Source organism: Nesoenas mayeri (assembly GCF_963082525.1).
Source record: "Nesoenas mayeri genome assembly, chromosome: Z".
Taxonomy (NCBI): domain Eukaryota; kingdom Metazoa; phylum Chordata; class Aves; order Columbiformes; family Columbidae; genus Nesoenas; species Nesoenas mayeri.
In genome coordinates, this window is record NC_137542.1 from 22,474,500 (window position 1) to 22,497,616 (window position 23,117).

At 39.5% G+C, this 23,117-nt stretch overlaps 1 protein-coding gene across 1 annotated transcript in view; it reads right to left on the minus strand.

Moving 5' to 3' along the window:
• The window catches only part of RORB (RAR related orphan receptor B), a gene marked incomplete at both ends in the record, with an annotated part of 136,052 nt that overhangs the window by 12,090 nt on the left and 100,845 nt on the right, over positions 1-23,117 (minus strand). The window contains 4 exons of the mRNA XM_080362506.1: positions 936-1,068; positions 2,291-2,412; positions 19,275-19,676; positions 22,818-22,959. Coding sequence (XP_080218632.1) covers positions 936-1,068; positions 2,291-2,412; positions 19,275-19,676; positions 22,818-22,959 — 799 coding nt within the window. The remainder of the gene's footprint in view (positions 1-935; positions 1,069-2,290; positions 2,413-19,274; positions 19,677-22,817; positions 22,960-23,117) is intronic.

Consider the following 23,117-nt stretch of genomic DNA (forward strand, 5'->3'; position numbering starts at 1 on the left):
TTTTTCCAGGAGGTTGCCTACATGTTCCCAGGGTCTCTGTATCCCCTCTCTTTGCACCTGTGCCCACCATCTCAGCCTCTGTGTACACAGCTCTGAATCACACTGGCTTTCATCCTTAATAAAGAGGTCTCCATTGAAATAGGAATTACTTCTTACACTTTTACAAGCCGCCTCACACAGCATCCTACGTTTTACACGTGGAGGGAGCAGGAAAATGATATGACAGGGTAAATGCATTTAATTACTAGTAGTGGTTCACTTGGTCATAACATTTTGCCCTCCTGAGTCTGGCGATGTTACTACATCATCACAATAAATCTTGTCATGATTCTTTTGGAGGACAGAAATTACCAAGTACCACGACAGGGAATGAAACCCTTTTCCCCCTTGCCCTGATGCACACATGTGCACATCCAGGCACACACAGAGAGCACGGCCGGAGCACACCATCGTAATCCGCTCTCATTTATTCTGAAACCAACTGGCGCCAGCAGGGATTTTCCCTCCTGTGCACTGGCTGGAGGGTATTTCTGTAGTCTCATTAAAAAGATTAGAGATGACCACAGAGGCAGGCCCTGGTGAGCCCCGTGTTCATTTCACTAATGACAAATGGGGATTTTACAGGGTGACAGATGACTGATTCGACCAGCTCAATTCGCAGGGTCCTTCTACCACATGTCAGGTTGGAGACTGCAGTTTCTGCAACGATTGTGTGCATGCGTGTACTCAACAACCACAACTGACTGTAGAAGGAAGGGGATCAGAAGGCAGTAACATGATTGATGTGGAAAAATACAGAAGGTTTAATGTAGCTAATGAAACAGACTGTAATGAGGCCTTCTCCAAAATTAAAATGATTTGTAGAACAAAACAGTAGAGTACATTTCTAACGTGCTGTGTGCTAAACCAGTCTTGAGCCTGCGGCGTTTACCTACCTGACTTAAGAAGGAGAATTTGGTCGTTCTGGCAGAGCTCCATGAAGCCTGTTATGCGCTTTGCAAACTCCACCACATACTGGATAGCGTGGGTGATCTGAATGGCACACTGCTGCCACAGGGCTTCTCTGGTCTTCCGGGAAAACACACAGAGAAATGCAAAGCAGTGAGCAAGCGGGTTCATCAGTGCATTAAGTTCTTCAGGTGGTGCTGCAGAAGGGAGCACTCCTTGGTCACCCATCCCATCCTCAGGTAGAGGTGGCAGCACCTCTGCTTCTCTAGGTACCCCAGAGTTTTCATTAAAAGGCTGTTTTCACAAGCCTCGGTGATCTGAACTCTGGCATTGCCTCTTCAAAGGGCCAGAATGCATCACAATTGCAATGTCGGCTTTTGTGCAAGATAGACAAACAGTGGCACAAACAATGTAGACAACCCAGGCCAGTCTTAGGGCAGAGTGCTATTAAGTTATCCAACAGAATATTTTTGCTAATTTGAAATTTAAAACAATATATAAACTCTGATTGAGATCTGAACACTGCAACAAACTTTTGTTTCCTTGATAATCAACTTCCTCGCACACACGTGTGCATATGTAAACCGATACTCTTGGTTTGCATGCTACAGCACTGCAAGCTGTGGCGTATTTTTATTATTGCTAGTACTGCATAGCCCCTTAGCTGTCAAAGAACAAGCTGGAGTCTCTTCCTTCTCTTCCATTATCAGCTAATGCGCCAACTGAAATCTGATTGAAAAATCACTGCTAGTGATACTGTTGTGAGAGACACAAAGATTTCTGTTGACTACACTATGTCTGAAGCGGTGCCAGTGGGAAAAAGTCTGAACTTGACCCGAGAATCTCAGAAAAAGAACAAAAAGGTAGTGTAATAAGATCATTTTTTCCACCCAGTTTTGAACAACTTCTATTTCAGGAGTACTTTCCATTTGTCATTATCTATTGTCTATAAGTGACAGGTATTTGTTATTCACATAAAAAAGGGGATGTGTTTTCCAAATGATAAGGGAACAAAGTTAGGTTGTCTTATTTTCTTAGAATGCTTACAACAGAGGATCCAATTCTGATCACATTAAAGTCAACAGAATTTCTGAATGGATTTTAGAAAGCTGGATTCCATAACTATGCCTGAGCTTTGACACAGCAAACATTCCAACACGCTGGAAAGCTGCTACTTCTTTTTATGAAGTGTCACTCCTTTGCTTTCAGTAACTAGCTCCTATATTTAAAAGCCTGTTTTGACCTATAGGAAACTCATCAGCGTATCCTTTCCAAATACATTACACTGTTAACAATTTCAAACCATAAGGAGCAAAAGAAAGATCATATTACAGGATTGTACCTTGCTCTGGTAAACCTTAATTTCTTCATATGTGTGAGTCTGCCACGCTAGCTGGTGCAGCTCCTCCATTGTATATTGACATGTCTCCAAATGAGATTTAATGATGTTTTGTGCAATTCGATCTGCGGATAGGAGAATAAAAGTATCTAGCATGAAACAGTGAACCATGATTTGCAATAGAAAAATGTTGAAAATATTAAAGTTGGAAAATGCAGATTTTTTTTTTTTAAAGTATCTTTTCTTTCCAATGCTACCTTTCTATATTTTTTAAAAATTTATTTTTGAAGATGGCTGGTGCAAAGTATTTCAGTATTCAATCCTAACACAAAGGATGCTTGATAAATAATGGACCTGCACATGAAAATAACAATGAATCTTGTAACACTATTTAGACTCTCATTCTGGAAGTGATCTTTTTTTTCTGTGTTTAAATAAATGTCATTTGGAAACCCTTGTTACTTGATAATTTCTGTCTGCCCCAAGCCTGTGCAGCTGCCCAGCTCTGGCTTCTGAATCCTGACATGGTCATTTGCATTACCTTGGCTTGACTCATATCAGACAAACAGGAAACAGGTCTCATTTTTTTCTCAACTTAGTTTTCAGCTGGATCAATTTCCCATTTAGCTCAATGAACACAAACACGGAGACTGGTGCTAGCAAGGGGTGGAAGCTAGAACTAGTATCCTGGGTTTTAGGAAAGATGGGGGGAATATATCTCACACAGAGGATTAAGTTACCCTAAAGTTATTTTGAAATTGCAGCCTTAGAAACCACTGTGTAACATGGAATGCAGGACGCAAGGGGAAAGGGGAACATTCAGTGCTGGCCTGAGATCCCACTGAAACTGAGGAGACTTCTCAGGGAAATATTTTAAAGTAGATCTTTGTCCTTTAAACCACCTGAGTGGATTAAAACAGTTTTCACAAAAACCTTCAGTGTGAATTCATTAGCACTGGAAGTTGAAATGTCTTGATATAACATGCTTTAGAAATGTGATGATTTCTTATTTTGCAGCTTCGAGACCTATATATCTAATGAAGCTCAGTGCTTCAGCCTGGAGACAATGCTTAAGCTGAGTAACTTTTAAGCAACAGAACAAAGTTGAAATTACAGAACTGAACTGCAGCCCTTGTGGCAGAATTGGCACTTCACAGAAAATATATTTGTCAAAAAGAAAAGGACACTGACAAAGCCTCAGCCAAACCTGAGCATAGGAAGTAGGAAAAAAACTAGGAATGTCGTCATTTATTGATTCACATCCTCAACAGTTTGCATACAGTGGGTGGATCTGGTGCTTGGAATCCCAAAATAAGACTTTCTTTGGTCAAATGTTGAGTGAATTTAAAAACACCAGCAAGAAGGAAGGCTGAAAAATGAATGTAAACATGCATATGCTCTGTGCAAACACTGCAATAGGAGTGTTATTTAAAGGAGAGGTGCCCGCGCTGTCACAGTTAATAAGCTGAGACTCAGTGGAAAAGCGCTGAAAAAAAACACAAAAGAGTTCCAGGTTTTTGTAGGAACAATAAAACCTGCTCAATTCAATCTTTACAGGTATCCCTTTAAAGGTCAACACTATCTTTAGGTTTCCTGATGGAAGAATTGACTCAGGCATGAAGATAACTAAAAGTATATATTAGTGAATAGAGGGATCTATCCATTGTTCTTTTATGGAAGGCTGGATGCAAGTCTTAACCCATGATGGTAAGCCGTTACATTTTATAGTAAAAATCTCACAGACAAACGGGCATGCTGGAAAAAAAGGGATGATGAATTGAAATGGGTTACTTAAGGGATTAAGAAAGGTTTATTTGTATTTCTTTAACCAAGAAAAGCAAGTAAACCACACCTTTTTTAGAAAGATCAAATTTCAGATGTTTACCCCCATATTGTTCTTTTTAAAGTACGGTTTTAACAGCATCATCTTTCTGGAAACATCATTAGCTGCAGTAAATCTGATTGCAGATGTTAAACTCAAGCTATAGGTTTTGTCACTTATGTTCCTGGAAGGATTTAACCAGACAGACAAATATGGTAAAGCAACATTTAGGCCTTGTATCTAAAACATCAGTGAAAGAAGTATGATTTCAACTTCTACAGACTGAATGGTGAAGGATTTTGCTCTCTGCATCCATTAGCTGGTCTTTTCTCTCTTGTGCTTCATCGGCCAGCTCTCTGAGCCTCACCATTTGTTACAAAAGCTGGAACTATTCACATTCTTGACATAATGAAAAAGCTTACAAGAAATACCTCAAATACTATAATATTACTGCATGGAGATATTTTGAAGAAGATAAGGTGACCTGATGCCAACAATCTGAAAATAAGACCTTTTCATTTCCCTGGCCTCAACATATTCTTGATTAGCAGTTCTACACTACTGCAAAGATCCTCAGCCCAACTCCTTTTCTTACCATTTATGTATTGACTTTAGGATCGAAGATCTGACAAACTCTTGAGGGTTTTGTAGAGATGGCATCCTGTGTTTTACCCCCATACATATTTCTGTATGTACTTGTGCTTATGTTAAGCTGACATTAAAACCCATTTAGATGTGTGAAGGCCTAGGGCAATAGCAGAAAGCAGCAGCTGACATACAAAGAGGAATCAGGTGCAAGACAGACTTGAAATTCTTGTGCTGCAGGCTAGGCAAGGCTGACTGTGTGGTAGAAAGGGTAGGCTGGGTCTCTGGGGAGGAAAGGATGGCTCATTCAGCACAAGCAGCAGAGGAGGCTGCTTGCTGACACTCAATGCTGGAGTCCCCGGAAGGAGGTTTATGCAAATATAGCTCACTGGGTGTTCAGAGCTTACATGATACAAAAGGTAAAAGAAGTATAAGCCTGGCTTCTCAGATGCTCCAGCAACAGAAGTTCCAATGCAGGCAGATCAAAGCATATAAATTGTAAATGGTTTCAAAGACCACAGCCCCATTATTTTTTTTTTTCCCCTGACATTATCAGTGTTTATTATAGCATATTTTCACTAATTAATCTAGAATCAGTACACATCTTGGCAAATCCCATGTGGAAAGAATTTCCTCAACTGCTGGGAATAATGTGCTGACATCTAATGTAAACCTGTACTGTCACATGGCACAAGTACTGTACTGTACACAATATATGATACATTTCTGTGAGATCTGGCAGCTCTGAATCACTGCTGGCAACTGAGTTCAACAGATTAATTCTTAACTAGAAAGAAAAGAATAATCAGGAAAGAAAGCAAACAGCTTCATTCAGCAGGAGGAGAACTGCCACCTAGATGCAGCGGCTGTGGCCTCAGTCCTGTGAAGGTACCCTGCACTAGGAATCCTGTTCGAGTGGGCCGCAAGGACTATGAAAGATAACTCCATTTTTTTTTTTACTTCAATGTGAACTGCATTTCTGATTGAAATGTTGTGGGTATCCATTTTACATAAGTTGCAGCAGGTTTGCAAGTTTTGCTTTATGAAAGGAAAACCAGATGATGCTGGATACTCAGGTGTGAGAATCAAAGTCTGCAACATTGTATTTTACAAGTACCAGCTGCTGCAAGTGTTGAGTGAAAATTAATAATTCCAGCTGACAGAATTACTGAACTTGCGTGATAGTTCACCACCATCATTATAACAACTACAGCTGTAAACAGAAGGATTTGTAAAGCTTATCTGCCACAGTATGTAAACACAAATGAATACCAGGTGCTTCACTCCTCCTTCATCTATATACTGCGTTTATTATATTACGGCTGTATCTTACCATGGATCATGATTGCCTCGTACTACATGATACCATGGCGAATCTGAAAATCATAGCGTACCTTAGCAGATTAACTCTGTTTGGGAAACATGTCCCACAGAAAATAACATGTTCCCAGTATCTGAACTCCAGAATGCCCTGTGACATGGAATCATTTAAATTAGACAGCTTTGTTCTAAATCTGAAGATTTCTTAATATTGGTACCTTGAAATTTCTAATGGAAAACAGACACCTTTTGTAAAAAAGCTATGCTTCATTAAAAAAAAAAAAAAAAACCCACCAAAATGTAAGTAGTCTAGAATAAAGTATTTACTTCCAGGGAGACAAACCAGAAACAACATACTCCAATCCAGCAAATAATCAATAGTTGTAACCAATATGAGGTCTTAAAAAATCAGATATACTCAAACAAGATGTATCCTGGAATGACCACTTATATTTCATTTATTTCCTGCATATATATGACTGGCTTTCTATAATGGCCCACTATGCTAGCTGTAAAGTTTTGTACATTCTTAGCGGTGACAGGGAGACCTACGCATGGCTGGTTGTCACTGCTGGAGAACAGAGACCCAAGAGGTCCGGCTGGCTTCCATGTCCCACAGCGGGCAGGAAGGAGCGCTGTCCTTCCTGTCACAGCATCTCAGACACTGCTGGTGGGGCCCTGAAAGGTGCCAGCTCGTGAGGGGAAATGAATGAATAGGAATTTTGCAATGTGGCAGTGTAAAAAAATAAGTCAGATGTGTAGCAGGAGATGTCCAGACGAAGCTGAAAACTGCACATCAGGAAGCAGAAAGGATTATCTATCAAAAAGATCTGTTCTTATTCAGAAACAAAAATGTGGGTTTCTTGAAAGAAATACTATGTGTGTGTGTGTATGCAATTTTAATGTCTATGACATTCAACTTGTCAGACAAAGGTCTCAATGCTTATGACTAAATGAAGCAAGAAAGAGGTATATGTACAATTGCTGAAATAAAGGCTGTACAACATGCAAGGGAGTATGGTAACAGAACAAATAAACATCTACAAAAGGTGCTCCTGAGCTTGTGGCTCAGTGGTTATGAACTGGACTGTTGAGGCCAATACCTGAAAGAGGCCACGTGCTAATATTGATGGGAACTGTCCTGAGGCATAGTGAGGGATCTCACTTGTCCTAACAGAATTAAATGAAGCAACCACAGAAAAGCAGCATGTAAAGGGTGAAATGTGCTACATAGCACATGAACAAGACAAGGATGAGGAGGACCTTGAGAGATCAATGCTGTTTTAGCAAAATAAATAGCTTTTAAATTTGGCCTGGCCTACCTAAAACTACAGAAACAACAAAAATACTCAATTCTGTGAGGATGGCCCAGTGAAGTCAACTATACCACAATTAGTGCAACATACTGAGCCTGGTTTCTTTCAGATGTTTAAAATATCACTTGCCATTCCCTCTGACCTGCCATTCACTGTGTTTGGCTGGGTAAGAGGCACCATGGGTAAGTTTGGCTCAACGGGCTGGTCTGCTCAGTCCAGCTCAGTAGCCACTGCCTTTTGGGGTGAACAGGGGCCTCGGTCACGGCTTCTGCCTTCTCCTAAGGTTGTCTATCTCCCTGCCTTGTTGAGTAGCCTCTTTTCCAGAGCTGGGTACCCAAGTGTCTGAGACCTCTGCTCTACTTCGCTGAAGCTGGGCAGTAGCTAAAGAAGTATTGGTGGTCCTGACAGAAGGACTGGGCAAACGGCAAGACTGCAAAAGCCCTATTCCACCACCAAAACACACCAAAAGCATATGTTGCACAGGAAGAACAACAGTGCAGAAGCGATGCACTTCTCATATAAACTTGGGTCTATGGCTCACAACTTCCAGAACAGCAAATGACCTTTTCAGTTTTGGTTCCCCTGCTGGGCGCCTTTTTTTTTTTTTTTTTTTTTAATCTACTGTAATTTCTTATTTTAGATTTCAGGAGACACCTCACAAAAGGTACTCTCCAAAGGTTATGATCACTCAAATATCTATCATACCACTGGGTAGGAGCTGTTTAAATCCTAAAAGTGCACACAGAAAACTGAACATTGCAACCTAGATAATATAAATCAGCATAGCACAGACCTGCAGGGGTCTTTCATCAGCTGATGAGTCAGTCCTGCCTTTTTCAGCCATTTCCTTGCAATATTCAGAGATCTCAAACTATGATACTGAGGAAAAGCTCCAACTTGGGGTCAAGTACAATGCTGGTGGGTATGGGTGTAGTAACTCCATGGACTGCACACATTTACCAGCTGTGAATTTGGCCTGCTAAGTGGAAATTATCCACAGTGCTCAGCAGTGTCTGTTTCCTACAGGCTCTTTAGTTCTTTCATTTGTCTCTTTTTTCTCAGGAGAGACTCCAGTTTTTCTCAGCATTCCCTTCTTTTGCACTGGGAACTGAAGAACTTTGATGTATGCCTCCTAAAACACTGATAATCATCCTCAATTAAAATGAATAATGAATTTTTAATTTGCCACTTACCCTTAGGATCCAGTTGAGCAGCTAAGAGCTCATCTCAGCTTATATCCTAAGTTGAGCTCTCACAGGGATCCACTTTGAATTAATGCTGCAATAACACTGCAGCTTTGGCTGGCTGCTGTAAGTATGCATATCAGGTTGTACAACTATCAAAAACTGCAGCTAGATATTCAAAATAAAACCTCTTTTCTAGTACCCCAAAATAATCACAGAATCATAGATGCCAAGCTATCAACAGTCTTCTGTACTCTAATTCAAGGGTATTAGGACTGCAAAATATAAAGTTTTGCAAACTGGTTTCATTATATGGATTACCTTAAGAAATTATTAGACATTAGTGGGGGCAGTGACACAGGGAAAAAGGCAAAAGTATTTCTCAATGTTGCTGTGAAACATGGAAAATAGGTCCCAATTTTTTAAGCTGAAGTGGCTGAAAAGTCTGAACCTTTTTTTTACAGAGAAGCAGGAACATTATTTTCCCAAAAATGGCTGCAAAAAGCTCATCCCGTATTTCATTGTCCCTGGCATTCTCAATGTCATAATGCACAAAAGATTTCCCTTTCAAAACTGTTATAGATAGACTAGCAAGTTTTATAACCCACATTTGTTTAATAAATTTGTAACACTACATGATATGCAGCCTAGGAATATGATATGAAACATTAAAACAATCATATGAGACTAGAAGTGCTTGAATTTAGTTGAGGAAAAACCCTCCCTTGTGTTCAAGTTACTGAATGCTTCCTGTCAGGAACAGATTGCACAATGAGGCAATATTATGTGTGTGAATTCTGCACTTCTCTCTCCCTTCGAAATAAATCAGTGTTTCATTTGCCTTTCAAAAAAATTACTAGTAAATTACAAGAAATGACAATACAATTGAATGAAGTCCTAATCTGGAGGAACATGGAAGATGGACCCAGAACTCTGTTAAATCCTAGAGGATCTTTATAAATGCTTAAAGGTCTCCACTTAATAATACTTTTCCTGGGTCTCAGCCAATTTAGTAAAAAACGTATATTTTGTACTAATTAGAAATCATTTAGCTGGCAGCAAAAGCACTAACCAAGGCAATAGTGAGAGCTTACGGGACATGGACTCTACAGGCACTGTATAATTATCACAAATTTATTGAGATGAGCTGTTTTGTAACTTGTTCCAGCATAGCTTACACAAAGAGATCTTTGTATTAAAATTGAGACTGTTCTGAAACAAGAATGTGGTTTCATTTATCACAATCAAGCAAATAATGCTTGGAGTGGACACTGTAAAATATGAAACCTAGAAATATGCATGGAACAATTGGAATATTAAGGGTTTTAAATTTGTGTTGGAAGGGTTCGCCCTGTCATAGTCTGCAAAGGGCTAGGAGAGGTTAGACACGCAGTTTAGCACTTCTTTCATTGTCACAGGCTTACGTTTAGCTTTTTATAAATATTTTAAGCAATGATGGTTCTATTTTCCTTTAGTGTGGCAACGGGGTGGGATCAAAGTTGTGTGTTTAGTGTCAGAAAGTGAAGCAATTTTGTTATCATAAGCAATGCCAGAGATTTCACTGATCAAGAGAAAAAATGTCCACACAGACAAAAAGGAACACAAGACAGTGCCCCGTGCCTTAATATCTTCCTTTAACTATTCCAATTTACAAGTGACTTTAATCCCTGCAGGACTATTGTACTATAAAAACTGTGTTCTGATAATCAGTTTCAGCATTTGTCTGAGCTCTGTGTCAGTGCATTGCATTTTTCCATGAAATACATCCATGTACCTCTCCTGTGTGTTTCACTCCAACTTTTTCTCATATATTTTCTCTCTTGCATAAAAGAATTGTCACTGTTCTGTGAAATAAAGTATCAAAACTGAGTGGATTGAAGAAAGACATTACCTAGAGAGCTGGGAACATTACAAACTGCATAACAAGCAGAATTATTTTATTCTGAAGAATAAGGTGGAAAGCAGTGAAAACCATAAAGTGAGTGATGAAATCTGCCAAACAGAAGACACACAGTGAAAAAAGTGAACTACGGCCTCGAGAAGTCAAACTTAGGATGTTGCATGTGTACTGGGAAAGAAAAAAAAATTGTAAAACCAAGCTTCTGTAGGCTTCCTTGTGCCTGGGGATTAAAGAATGATCGAACAATGTTGTCCAAGATGATGAAGAAATACAGTATGGAGCCAGATTAAGCTTTCAGAAAGCACAAGGTACGTGTGACTGTTGTCGGTGCTGACTGCCCAGAAACAACATACACAAACATTAGGGACAGGGAGCACCGGCACTGAGATTAAAGGGTTCCTAAGATGAGGAAATAAGCAACTCATTCAAAGCACACCTATTTTTGCAGATAGTATGCCACTTCCATAAACTACAGTGATTCATAAAGCATCACTGCCTTGTCCTCTTGGTTCTCATCTGCAGTGATACCTTTGCCTCCTCACAAGGATGTGTGTGAGACACAACCCTCACAGACCTGCAAGACAACATCCTTCACACGGCCCAGGCCCTCCAGGCTCTGGCACCTGCTCCAGCCTTCTCTTTTTGAGGGTTTCTTGCAGAAATCCAGTTACCATTTTTTCTGCTATTGACATTGCTCCTCTGAACCATACAAAAGCGAGTCAGCCTATTCATACGACTGGCAGCAGCAGCACACCTCAGTACTTGTTAATACGATTAGCTTTACACTGATCTTTTTGTGTGACTCCTAATCTGACAATATTCACAGCACAGTGCTATCCCTTAGAAGACTGTCATGATATATGGTAATATATGGGATGTATGATATGGTATTTTGCATATTTTGACTGCTACGAATGTTGCTTTCTAACTGCTTTTTCAATTCTCAGTAGAATGAACATATTTTGTGAAGTTTGATTATGCAAGAAAATATTCGTATGTTTTGAGAAGAGGAGGAATTTTATATACTTGCTTTAATGGATTAGAAATTTATTCACTTTAAACAACTGTATTATCATGCTTCAGAAATATAAGCTATAAATAAGTTTGTTTTTAATACTGATTAAGGCATTTTTTAAGTTCATTTGTAAAACAATCTGAAAAGGAAGTAAAACACAAAAAAAGGCCACAAAATGTTTCCCATCTTCAGTTTCAGTTAAGACATGTCCCTGATTTTATTGATTTAATCACTTAATACAGCTGCTTATATTGTTCAAACCATCATAACCACAATTAAGATGGGATCTCGTCTTGGGTGCTGCAGAAAAACAGAGTCAGTAGAAAATTTTTATTTCTAGAAAACATGCACATATGCCAAAAGTAATTAAATGTTACCTCTCTGTGAACAGAATTCTTGATTGTATTTCCACTTCCAACACCTATGCCCACAAGAAACCTGAAGTGCAATATTTAAAATCGCATTTTCTGCAGCATCTATAGTCCATGCCTGTAGTATGATCAAACCCCAGCTAGGAACGCTACCCAATGGCTGCCACTGGTAAAACTATTGTGATGTTACTAGCTGGTGTACATTTGATATCTTAATTGACTTAACTGAAAGAGAAGTCAAATTGCTTTCAGAAGTAGCCAAAAAAGCTTTATCTGCCGTAAAACCCAATCTGAGGCATACTTTTGGGCTATCTACGACATTTCCAAATAGTTTTAGATTAATTGCTTCATTGTATAGATTTGAACTAGAGATAGTAAAAATGCACATTGCACTGTACTTATTGAATTGCTATAATTTGTATTAAGTGTAACTAAGCAGGGCTGCCATAACCAACACACAACTGATCCTCACAGTTACTGTGAGGTAGTGGATGCTCAGTGATTTGAAAATCATAGGATGAAGAAACTGGTGCTTAAATATAGTACCTTCTAGAAAACAGTCTTTATTTTCTAAATCTACATCAAGAGTTACAACACAACCTCTGCCCTCCTTCAGTCTTCTTAAATTAGTAACTGCTAAAATGTGCACTTAGGAGAAGATAACAAGATACTCAGTTATTTGTAAACATTTGGATCATTTAAACTCCCAGGCTGGGCAGCATAAACTCATTGAGGCTTTTGTTCAAATCTGTAATTAGTCTGATTTTGGTCTAAATTTACAAAAAAAAGAGAGATTATTAATTTGGAAACAGAAAAGACAGAACTATAAAATTTAAAAACTTATTAAAGACATTCTATTTTCCCAACATTTATGCCAAATTATTCATTGCTTTTATTGGTTAAAATTATTCCTAAATATATGCTTAAAAAAACCTGAATCCACAAATATAAAAAAACACCCTTCACTTGAGTTATCAGTTCAGCTAGTATGCTTCAGCATCATAATGCTCTAATTTATTCCTCCAGTTTTCTGTCCATTTTTTAAATGAAGTTGAAGCTTTTCCTAACTGAGCAAAGCTGTCAAATTAGTTTCAAATCTTGCCATTGTCTGTTCTCTTTTTGACTGTACTAAAGGGGGGGGAAATTAATTAGTTTAAAAAAAAAACCTGCAGAAGAAGTTCTAAGTTTTGTCACATGAACTGAAATGAGTACAGAACTGAAATATTAATTTATTCTGATTGTCACCTTTAAATAGGTAATGACGGTAAGATATAGTGCCCTAAGGGTATCTGTGCAGAAATGCACATGCTGCACATTTTTAATTGCTCACTAGGTGGCAACATCGCTCTGCTGAAATACAACTGTAAGGCTGAGACACCTGTCCTGCACGATTTGACTGTCACCTTAGCAGTATATTAAACAATAAGCTATGGCTTAGAAAAAGAGGTGAAGAAACATTATGCAGCACTACAGTCACAGAACCATCATTTCTGCTTCACTGTGTGGTGGATGGTGGCCTTGCAAAGCCAACATCAACATAGACGTCAAAGTCATCTTAGGTATGTTTTTTTGGGGAGTTCATTGCATTTTGAGTGTGCTGGTCGCTACAGTGTCCCTTCAAATAACAGCTAACTGACAAATATGTGTTCAGTAAGCTGTCCATTAAGACTTGATTTGGTACAGGGAACAAATCCTAGAGATACAGAGAAGGTAGTTAAAGAATAGTAGTAAAAAACACTTATCACACTGGAGAAGTGCTTTGCAACCTTCTACAGTAGTGCACAGCATACTGTCTAAGACATGAGTCTACTGCTGGTATGTATATTGCATATGCAGCATACAGTACTGTGGACATTCATAAACAGTATAGGCATGGAGGAACAACCCAAATTCTTCTAAAGATACTTATGAAGTTGTTCACTGTAGGTCCTGAGATGAACAGATGAACCCAGCTAAAACAAGGGCTTACATATGCAGAAGGTGTCATTTGCAGTTATCGAGAGGGCTTTTCTTTTACACACCCATCCTGAGCCAGACTTTAAAACATATAAAAGGTTTTGTTTTACTGTGATTTTCCAGTCAATGGGTCAGGGTCAAAAGAGCTGAGCGTTATGGTGGATTTGGTGAATACAGCAAGTGATGCCTTCTCCAGTTCTCATGATGTGGCTGCCCTAGTGAGCTATTGCTGAACTTATGATACGCACATGAGAGCAGGGTCAGAGGGGCTGGGGAGAGGGAATATCAAGACGAGCCTACCAGTCTTACTTACTATTTGCCTTTAATTTTGGTAGAAATGTGAGTTCTACCTTCAAATAGCCCTGATGGCGAAGAAATGCCATGCAAATACACATAAACAACAGCTCTTTCTGTAATTATAGAGGCTGGGCTATATGCTCCTGCATGCTCCAGTGGTGCCTTATTGAATACCTAAATACATGCAGCTATAGGGCACTCTTCAGTTTGACCTGGAGTGAACCCTTAAACAATTTGTTTTCACCACAACAGAGTTTACTAATAATTTTTTCTCGTCTTTAAGAAATCATTGTTTGCTAATCTCAACTGCAGGCGAGGTAGGGTAACTTTTCCATTAACTTTTATGGACCAAGATCTGAGCCACATATTTTGTGAGAAAAATCCAATGCTCAGCTCAGTGACAGCTCAGTGTATATTATGCACATATATTTGAACAAGATGTCTTTAATTTGACCAAGTCTAAAAATAAGCCTTTAATACCTAATAATTTAAAATCACACTTGGGTGCAAGCATTGCCATCCCCCTGTGGGGATATCAAGGTCAGTAAATGGAGCTCCCTTCTGCCCTTAAGATTTCCCCCATACCAGCTGACCTCTGCGATTCGCATTGTGAGGAGAAAGATGTTCTGCAAATAACCCAATTTTTGCTTTTTGACATTACAAGCAGATTTCACCCCACAGCCAGCTTGAGTTCCCACTGCAGCATGAGGAATTTCTGCCTTCCCAGCAGGGCAGATGGCAAGATGGTCCAGGAGAAACAGGACTGTGTTGCATGGTCCCTGGCCTCATGTGTCTCAGGCCCTGGGTGTCCCCCACACTGTTTGCATGACCCAACCTGGGTCATGACACCTGTGGACAGCATGGCAGGTAGAGAAAGAACCAGCCCAACTCATCTGGTTGCTGCATCTGACCTACTTTGTGCTCTGCCCACCTGGCTACAAATCCAAATCAAGACTCCAACAAGATGCCTTGAGTTAAGGATGAAAATACCTCCCTTAAAAAAAAAGGATCAGGCCTGGAAATACAATTGATGCCAAGATGAGGTTCTGCTCTTGTATGCTTATTTACAAGCATTGGACTGACTTATGTTTTGTATTTCTTTTTGTAACAGAAACTGGGATACTGACTGGGGCTGAGCCTAAGGCACAGTTCTGCCTAATGGGAAACTACTTGATTTTTATCCAGCTTTTCTCCATCATAAGCTCCGGCAGTTACATGAGAAATTTGTGTCTGTATGTGAAACTGCTCTTTCTTATACTTAGTCCTCTCTTCCATAAGAGCCATTAACTATCCTCCTTCTCATAGTTATCAGATAATGCGCAGTTGTACCCTGGACTATTCAACTCATTTGGAGGCATATACTAGTACGAAGTATGTACAGTAGCCCTGTATGACTTTGTCAGCATCCCTTTCTCCAACATCTATTTCCTGGTACAGTATTTAGAGATACTAGTAAGCATGCAGGGTAACCTATATTTTGCTTGCTGTGCCATTCTAATACTATGTGTTGAAATATTTGCTGTATAAAAATTCCGAATTTCAAAACTGTGAAGTTGAACAATTACAATTTCCACTACAAAGTCTGTTGTAGATGAAGGTATGCTCAGGAAAAAGGGCACTTTAACATTCAAATTAAAGCATACCACTGTTAAAGATCAAAGTATGCCTGAATATTTTTATTCCTTTTTGATGGAATTAGAAAATTAACACGTGAAGAAAAGAATGTAAATTATGTGTAAATTATGTCATATAGTATCCTAGAAAATATTACTTTTGTAACTGAACCAAACTGACAGGGAAATTAAGACTTGTTATTCAGATTTTTCAGAGAACCTTATTGTTGTATAGCAAGCAAAAATAAATGAAGTGACTTAAGCAACTGCAAGTTGTTTAGTTAGGTGCAGCAGAGACCATTATTAGATTTTGTTTTATAAGCATTTAACATTTTCTTTAATAATCTGAAAGAGAGGGTTCACAACATGATAATTAAATGAAGAGATAATTCTAAACTGAAAGAAGTCACAAAGCATCAATGCAGACTAAGACATAAAGTAACAGGATTGAAAAGGTTATAAAAACAAGAAAATGAGATTCAAACTAGGAAATGTGCAGTCAGAGGTATCTTAATAAAAATTGCCCTATGCAGGATAGGAGTGAGAAACAAGCAAAGCAATAACATTGAAGGAATACGTGAACTGGATATTGGTCGGCACGTGATGCAGAAGCTACAAAGACTACTTTGATTCTGGGCTGCCTGTGAAGAAGTCTGTCCCTTGGAGAGCTTACAGAAACTTTTAGGAATTGAAGGATGGAAGGAGTCTCGCACATTCATTTATGAGGAAAAAATTAAAAGCATTGCACTCAAGATCGAGCAAGCTGGAAGTGAGGTCGTGCTTAAAAAAATACATGTATTTGAAAAACATAAAGAGCAGAAGAAAACCAAGACTGGATATTTGAATCTGGTAGAAAGTTGTCAGTGAGGAAAAGAACTAATATGATCTGGGATACTTAAACAACGGTTCAGTGTATCACTAGACAAGGAAGTATGAAGAAATTTCTGCCAGGCACAAAGATGAATGTATAGCTTTTCCATCTCTTATATATTGTCTGTGATTTAATCTAACATTTATAGCAGTGATTTCTATTTAACATGACATGAGTTTATTCCTAGATCTCACTAGAGTGAAATACAATGCTGCAGTGAAATTTATGCATAATGTAATATGAAATCAACGCATCCCATTCCTTAGAGTTTCTCTGCTTTGACTACAAGACTGCAGCTTTACAGATGGTCCAACAATCCACTGCAGCATTAAGAAGCATTTTCTGCTTGTTTTTAACCACTGAAAATCATTTGCCTGTGCACTAATCCCATTATTTTATGGTACATCTCTTCAATTTTTTCAGTTGTGTCAGGTGATCCATTATACTACATTATCTCTCACTAACACCCTTACCCCTCTGCTGTAGGAGCCACAAAAGACATAGAGCAGTACTCAGGTAAAATCCTAGCAATTTAGGAGCCTCAGTTCCAGCTTCAAAGAGAAGAGAGGTAAATCCCAGCACCCGAATTTTGTCAGGTCAGTGACAGGTCCTTTGGTATGTCCTGTTCTCTGCACTCTGGAGTTTTCCCTACTTTTTATGCTCCAGAAGAAGAACACTTGCCAGATGACACAGAGGATGAAACACTTGCAAATGTGGGCTGGGTTTAGGGCTGGCTAGTTTAGGGCTAGGAGAGAAAAAAAATGGGTGAACATTAAAGAACGATGCATTATTTTTAAGTGATTCTGAGACAGAATTTAAACAATTCCCTACATCTTCATAAGTTAAAAGATCCCATTGACTTCAGTGGGATCCTTTAACCACTAAGTATGTGAGAGAGGAGACTCAGGCTAGACATGAAGAAGAAACTTTTCACAATGAGGGTGGCAGAACCCTGGTATAGGTTGCCTGGAGCGGTGGTAGATGCCCCATCCCTGGAGACATTCAAGGCCAGGCTGGACGGGGCTCTGAGCAACCTGATCTGGGGGGGCGGGAAGATGTCCCTGCTCATTGCAGTGGGTTCGACTAGTTGACCATTTAAGGTCCCTTCCAACCCAAACCATTCTGTTAATCTCTGATATAGTCTTGTGGCCATATTCTCTCTTTGAGGTCACTTCTGCAACTGAGCACAAACCCTAATTCATGGACTGTCAGAACTGTCACATTTCTGGTACCTCCTCTGAGTCTTTCTGCTAACATTCTCTCTTGGTACAGGGTGCTGCAGAGAAGCAACTCTTGACTATTTACATTGTCTCAGATGATCTGGAGTACTGTGAAGCCCTGTTGCAGGACTGGGATGTCCAAAAGCCACATGTAATGTTCACACGACCTCAACTGCTGAGAAGGAAGTTGGAGCAGATGTTCCTCACTAATACTCTCTATTGCTACATTGTGAGTGTAGGATGTCACTGGACAGCAGCCTAAGCCAAATGTGATGGCAAAACGTGTCCCACTAAACAGTGTGACAGAAAAGCCTAACTTTCCCCTATGCAATCTGCAACTAAAGCACACAATTTTTTATACACCTTCCTGTATATGAACATCCATGGGTAGAAAACATGCTATGGATTCTAGCTGCGGCTTCATTTTTTTATCAGATGGTATCTACTACATATACCTTTTCTGCAGTATCTATTGAGTGCATGCCACATCTCTAGGGCCCTCAGCAGGCCTGACTACAAACAGAAATCTACACATTCCAGTGTACATCCACAAGGCAGCAAGTCCAGGCCAGAACTATAGAGAGGGTTTATGATGTGATATTAATTCATTTGTTATGGGTCCTCTTGAATACCATATTTTTTTCCCCATCTTCTGGCTTTAAAATTAAACTCCATTAACAAGTGTTACCTTTGATTATATTCTCAACCACAACTGACTCAGCATACTTCACTTGTTGAGGTGGGAAGTACCTAATTAGGATGCCAATCTTCTTTCACGTTATTTCTTTATAATAGAAGTAGTACTATCAGATGCATTGCAGATGTAAGACTAGAGGCATTAGATGAACAGAAATACTCCTTAGAGAAGAATCACTGTTAGTTATTGTCTTTCAAACCACCTCATTTCACACAGAGGTCTCTTTGCTACTTTACAAAGAAGAAATCAAGAGACATGTTGTCCCAGGCATTCAAGCAGAGGAGCATGGTTATCCATACAACTTCATTCAGAAATTGTGCATCTCACAAGTTCAGTAAACTTGCTCTGCATGTATATCCACACACCAAAAACAGCAAGCTGGTGCTTTTTGACAATAAATACCCTAGAATTAGCTGTCATGGGGATTCTGGGTGTTGACAAGAATACGGATGGCTGGCTGAAGAGATCGTTTAACCCTGCTAGTAATGAGCTTATTTGAAACAAGCTCCCTGCTACTAATTATCACTTGGTTCTGATTGATTCATCACCTGCTTTACTGCTCCTGTTTCATAAACTGGGGATGAACTGCTGAGTTTAAGAAACTGTGTAATTTGCAGATTTTGGTAAAAACAGAATTGTCTTGATATTGTGTCAATTACTGCCAGAGTGATTTTCTTTCCTTTACTCCCTGTACGTGTGAGTACATACACACATGCGTGAAGGTGTAACTATAGGAATGCCTACATAATATTTAATAAAGATAGTATTGCAATCTAGCTTTTATATATACATATATTAGAGGAATAAGAACTTTCCTTACCTATTTCAGTCATGGATATCCCCGGAGCTAATTGCCCATTGTTGAAAGAGCTATAGGTAAACAAGTTTGGTACAGAGGTGAGGTCATAGATAGGTTCCTGCTTTATCTGTTTGATTCCAGTCATGTCTAACCCAGACTGGTCTGGGGAAGGCTGGGCAGAATCCACATTGTAATAACCCTCAGACTTCGGCAGGTCAATGACATGCCCGTTCGAGTAGGTGCTGCCAGTGTCGTTATTCAGGTTGCTCAAGCCGTTGCTGATGCTGTTGCTGTAAACCCTGGCGAGCGCTTCTGCCTCACCACTCTGCTGCTGCCGCTGCTCCTGCAGTCGCTGCTGGTGCTTCTGCACTTCAGCGTACAAGCTATCCCTCTGCTTTTTGGACATTCTTCCAAACTTCACAGCTGAAAAGCAACGCATAATGTGAACCATTGTTATCTTTCTTTTTTTTTTTTTTCCCCCCGTGATTCCCCTCAACCCCACCACTCTTCTGATATTTACTTTCAGCGTTGTTCTTTTGTTTTTGTTTTTGTTTTTTTTTCCTGTTGAAACTTGTCTTTTTCTGTGGCAATGAGAGAGGATGCAAAGCTTTATACCATGTGTGTCTCACAAAGGAAAAAGTATTGTGTGCTTGGATTTACAAGGTGACAACAATGACTCCTATTTGACAGGAAGGCCTCAGTCAAGCAACTCACTTCCCACTGTGAATGTTAAAAAGACCATGCATCCTTTTATATCTCCATGTTCACTGAACAACAATCCAGAGCTGTGTATGAAATGTACAGTCTGTAGATTCGTATCCCATGTGATTTACCAACTTTCCACAAACCTTTAAACAGTGCACTAACAGGATTAGTACTCGGGATGAAAACAAGCCCTAAAGCCTTATTATTGCATTCTTTCAATGGGGTGTTATCTTCACACTTAAAAAAAAAAAATAAAAAAATTTACAGGTTACAGTTAGAACCTAAAGGAAAATAACAGATTTGAAGGTAAACAGCACAAATGAATGTCATCTTTTCCACAGAGGAAAGTCTCAGGGATTTACACAAGCAATTTACATAATCTCCATGCACAAACCCATGCATTCCTTCTGATGAGAAAGGGAGGAAAACATCAGAGTGCAAACCATTCTCCCCAGGAACAGGGTTCATTACACTGAGATTGAAATTTTCAGAAATGACAGGCTGATTGCTGTGGAACTAGAAGGAGTAAATCCACAGCCTCAATACACAGTGGGTCATAGTTGATTATCTTCCCTCACCACAACACCCCATCTCGCTATAAATTCTGGCTTTCTACTGGGCTAGATCTTGGGATCTCAGAACAGAGGTAGTTGTTAATTGTGTTCTAAAACTAACAAGGGATACATTCAGCAGAATTTATCAGAGCAGAATTTATAAGAGGACATTGCTCTGAAAACACTAATTTCTAGGTATTGTGAGGCGTATCTTCCAATGTCGAGTATTTCCACTACATCTGCAATTGGGATAAATTCAGAATCATTACATTTATTAGCACAGGATGGGCTTGGCTCTCATTTTTGCCACCCCGTAGTTCCACTATAGTCCTCGCGAGCAGTCTGAGCCTACACATGTGGATGAATGTGAAAACCTTGAGCCAGGAAAGAAAAAAAAAAAGGAAGAGCGTAATATGAAAAAGCTATGCCAGAACACCAAGGAGATGGCAGTCTCTTAAATTTATTTGCACTTTTTTTACACTAAGAGTGTTTTTTCCCCTGTTGCCAACCTCAGCTTACTTGCAGCCCTTCACACAGGCTGCAAGCAACCTCTCATGAACACAGCCTGGCCCTGGAATCAGTCCATTGTGCACTGCACACCTTTATGGACAATATGCAATGACCGTATTTTGAAAAATATAACTGTGTATTTTCTTCAAATTTAGGGCCTCAGTAATAAAAACAAACACCCACTGTTTATTCTCATTATATATTCATTAATTGGATTCTCCAGCTGCTGTCAATTAGCATCCTGCCTCCGCAAGATAAAAATGAATCTGTTACATGGCTGAGAGGTAAAAAACACATTCAATTTCTCTGTTAAAAAAATCCATACAGCCTATTTTAAACTGGTAAGATCTCTTAATATCGTTAAGTATAAACACCCTTATGTAAATAGTGAGAGAAGAAAGTGATGTCTGAAGAATCACTCCTTTTGTCTGTATATAGGGGTCCCTGAATTATAGGTTGGGAAGACAGTGCTGTTAGTCACATTAAAATGTTCCTGTGATACGTCAAATAATTGAAATATTACTTTCAGGAGGAAAGCACGTGCTGTTAAATTACTGAAATGTTACTACTTTAATCTCCTCCGGGAAGAATCGGGAGCTAAGGCATTACGTAAGCTGCATGCTAGGACCAAAAAGAGTTCACAGATTAAAGGCTAGACTGCAACGCTCCTCCCAGACTGGTGCGAGTGGTGAGTAAGTTGCTTCAGTGAGACATGGGACACAGAGAGGTAAGACAACATATTACAGTCCAAATTTAGAATAAGTTTAGAATCTGTGGGCCATCTAAAGAAACTCCTCCATCAGTGGTTGTTAATTTCAAAAGGCACATTTTGCGTAAACTTCCTAAGACAGAAAACCGCTGGCAGGCAATCAAAATTAATATAACCTGCCTTCAAAAATATAACGTTTTCTTCTTGTACTTCCTGACTATTTAAAATGTGTCTGCGAACTGGAGACCCCCCACATTAGCAGTGGTGGCCGGGGCAGATCAGCTGTGGGCAGCGTTGCTCTGCAGCTCTGGTGTGGCTGGTGCGTGTTTGGAGCCTGCCTATCATGGCTTGTCACACCACAGCTTGGGAAGTGGATCAAAGCTCTGCAAGCACCAAAGGATCCTGCTACCAGATACGCTGTGGAGCTTTAGTCTGGTGTAGTGTCCATTTTCAGTGCTAAACTATGAAATGCTTCTTCCAGATACCCAGACAGGGACAGGGGATAATGTACAGGTAAAAGAAATATTTTTTTTTATTTTTTTTTTTTTAACAATTTAAAATTTTTAGTCAAAAGCTCTGAATAAAAAAAAACAACCAAACCAAATCAAACAAACCAGAAAACCCTAATTCTATCAAGGTGTAAGTTTCTTTTTAACTGCCTATTTAGAATGTCACATACCTCTAGAGATCCCAAGGAAAGGGATGCTTTCACACATCAATATTTAATGTGAAGATAAACGTTAATGTTTAATATAAGAGGTTATTCAAACTGGAATATAAATCCACCTCTCCAGAGGTGACCTTTTTGTGCCTTCGGTCAGAACAACACATTTAAGTTCTGACTCCAATTGTTCCAAATTAATAGTGCTCTCCATTTTGTGATTTCCCCACCCCCTCCGTTAAAATAGCCTCCTTTGTTAACTGAATGGCAAAGATCCCGTGTCTCACAGTGCGTGCATTACAAAGCAAGGAGCTTCTCCTGCCTTTTTTTTTTGTCCCCCAGAAATCTACAGGGAGTTTAAGTAAGTCAGCAGTGAAGAAGAGTTTCAAAGGGTTTAGGCGTGAAGCAGGAATCTGACTCCTTACCATCTCGAGACATTCCCAGGGCAAGACATTTCTGCAGTCGGCAGTGTTGGCAACGATTTCTGTTGGTTCTGTCAATTAAACAGTTTCTCTGCCTTGGGCAGGAGTAGGAGGCATTGTTCTGCTGACTCCTCCGAAAGAATCCCTAGAGGCAAGAGAGACAGAGAGACGGAGTATTACCATGTGCATATATGTGTGCGCGTACACACACGAACAGAACCGTGTAAATGACTACAATAAACACCTATTTAGTGCAATGCTACTTACACTGTGGCTTTGCAGATGTGCTTTCCCTGTATAGTG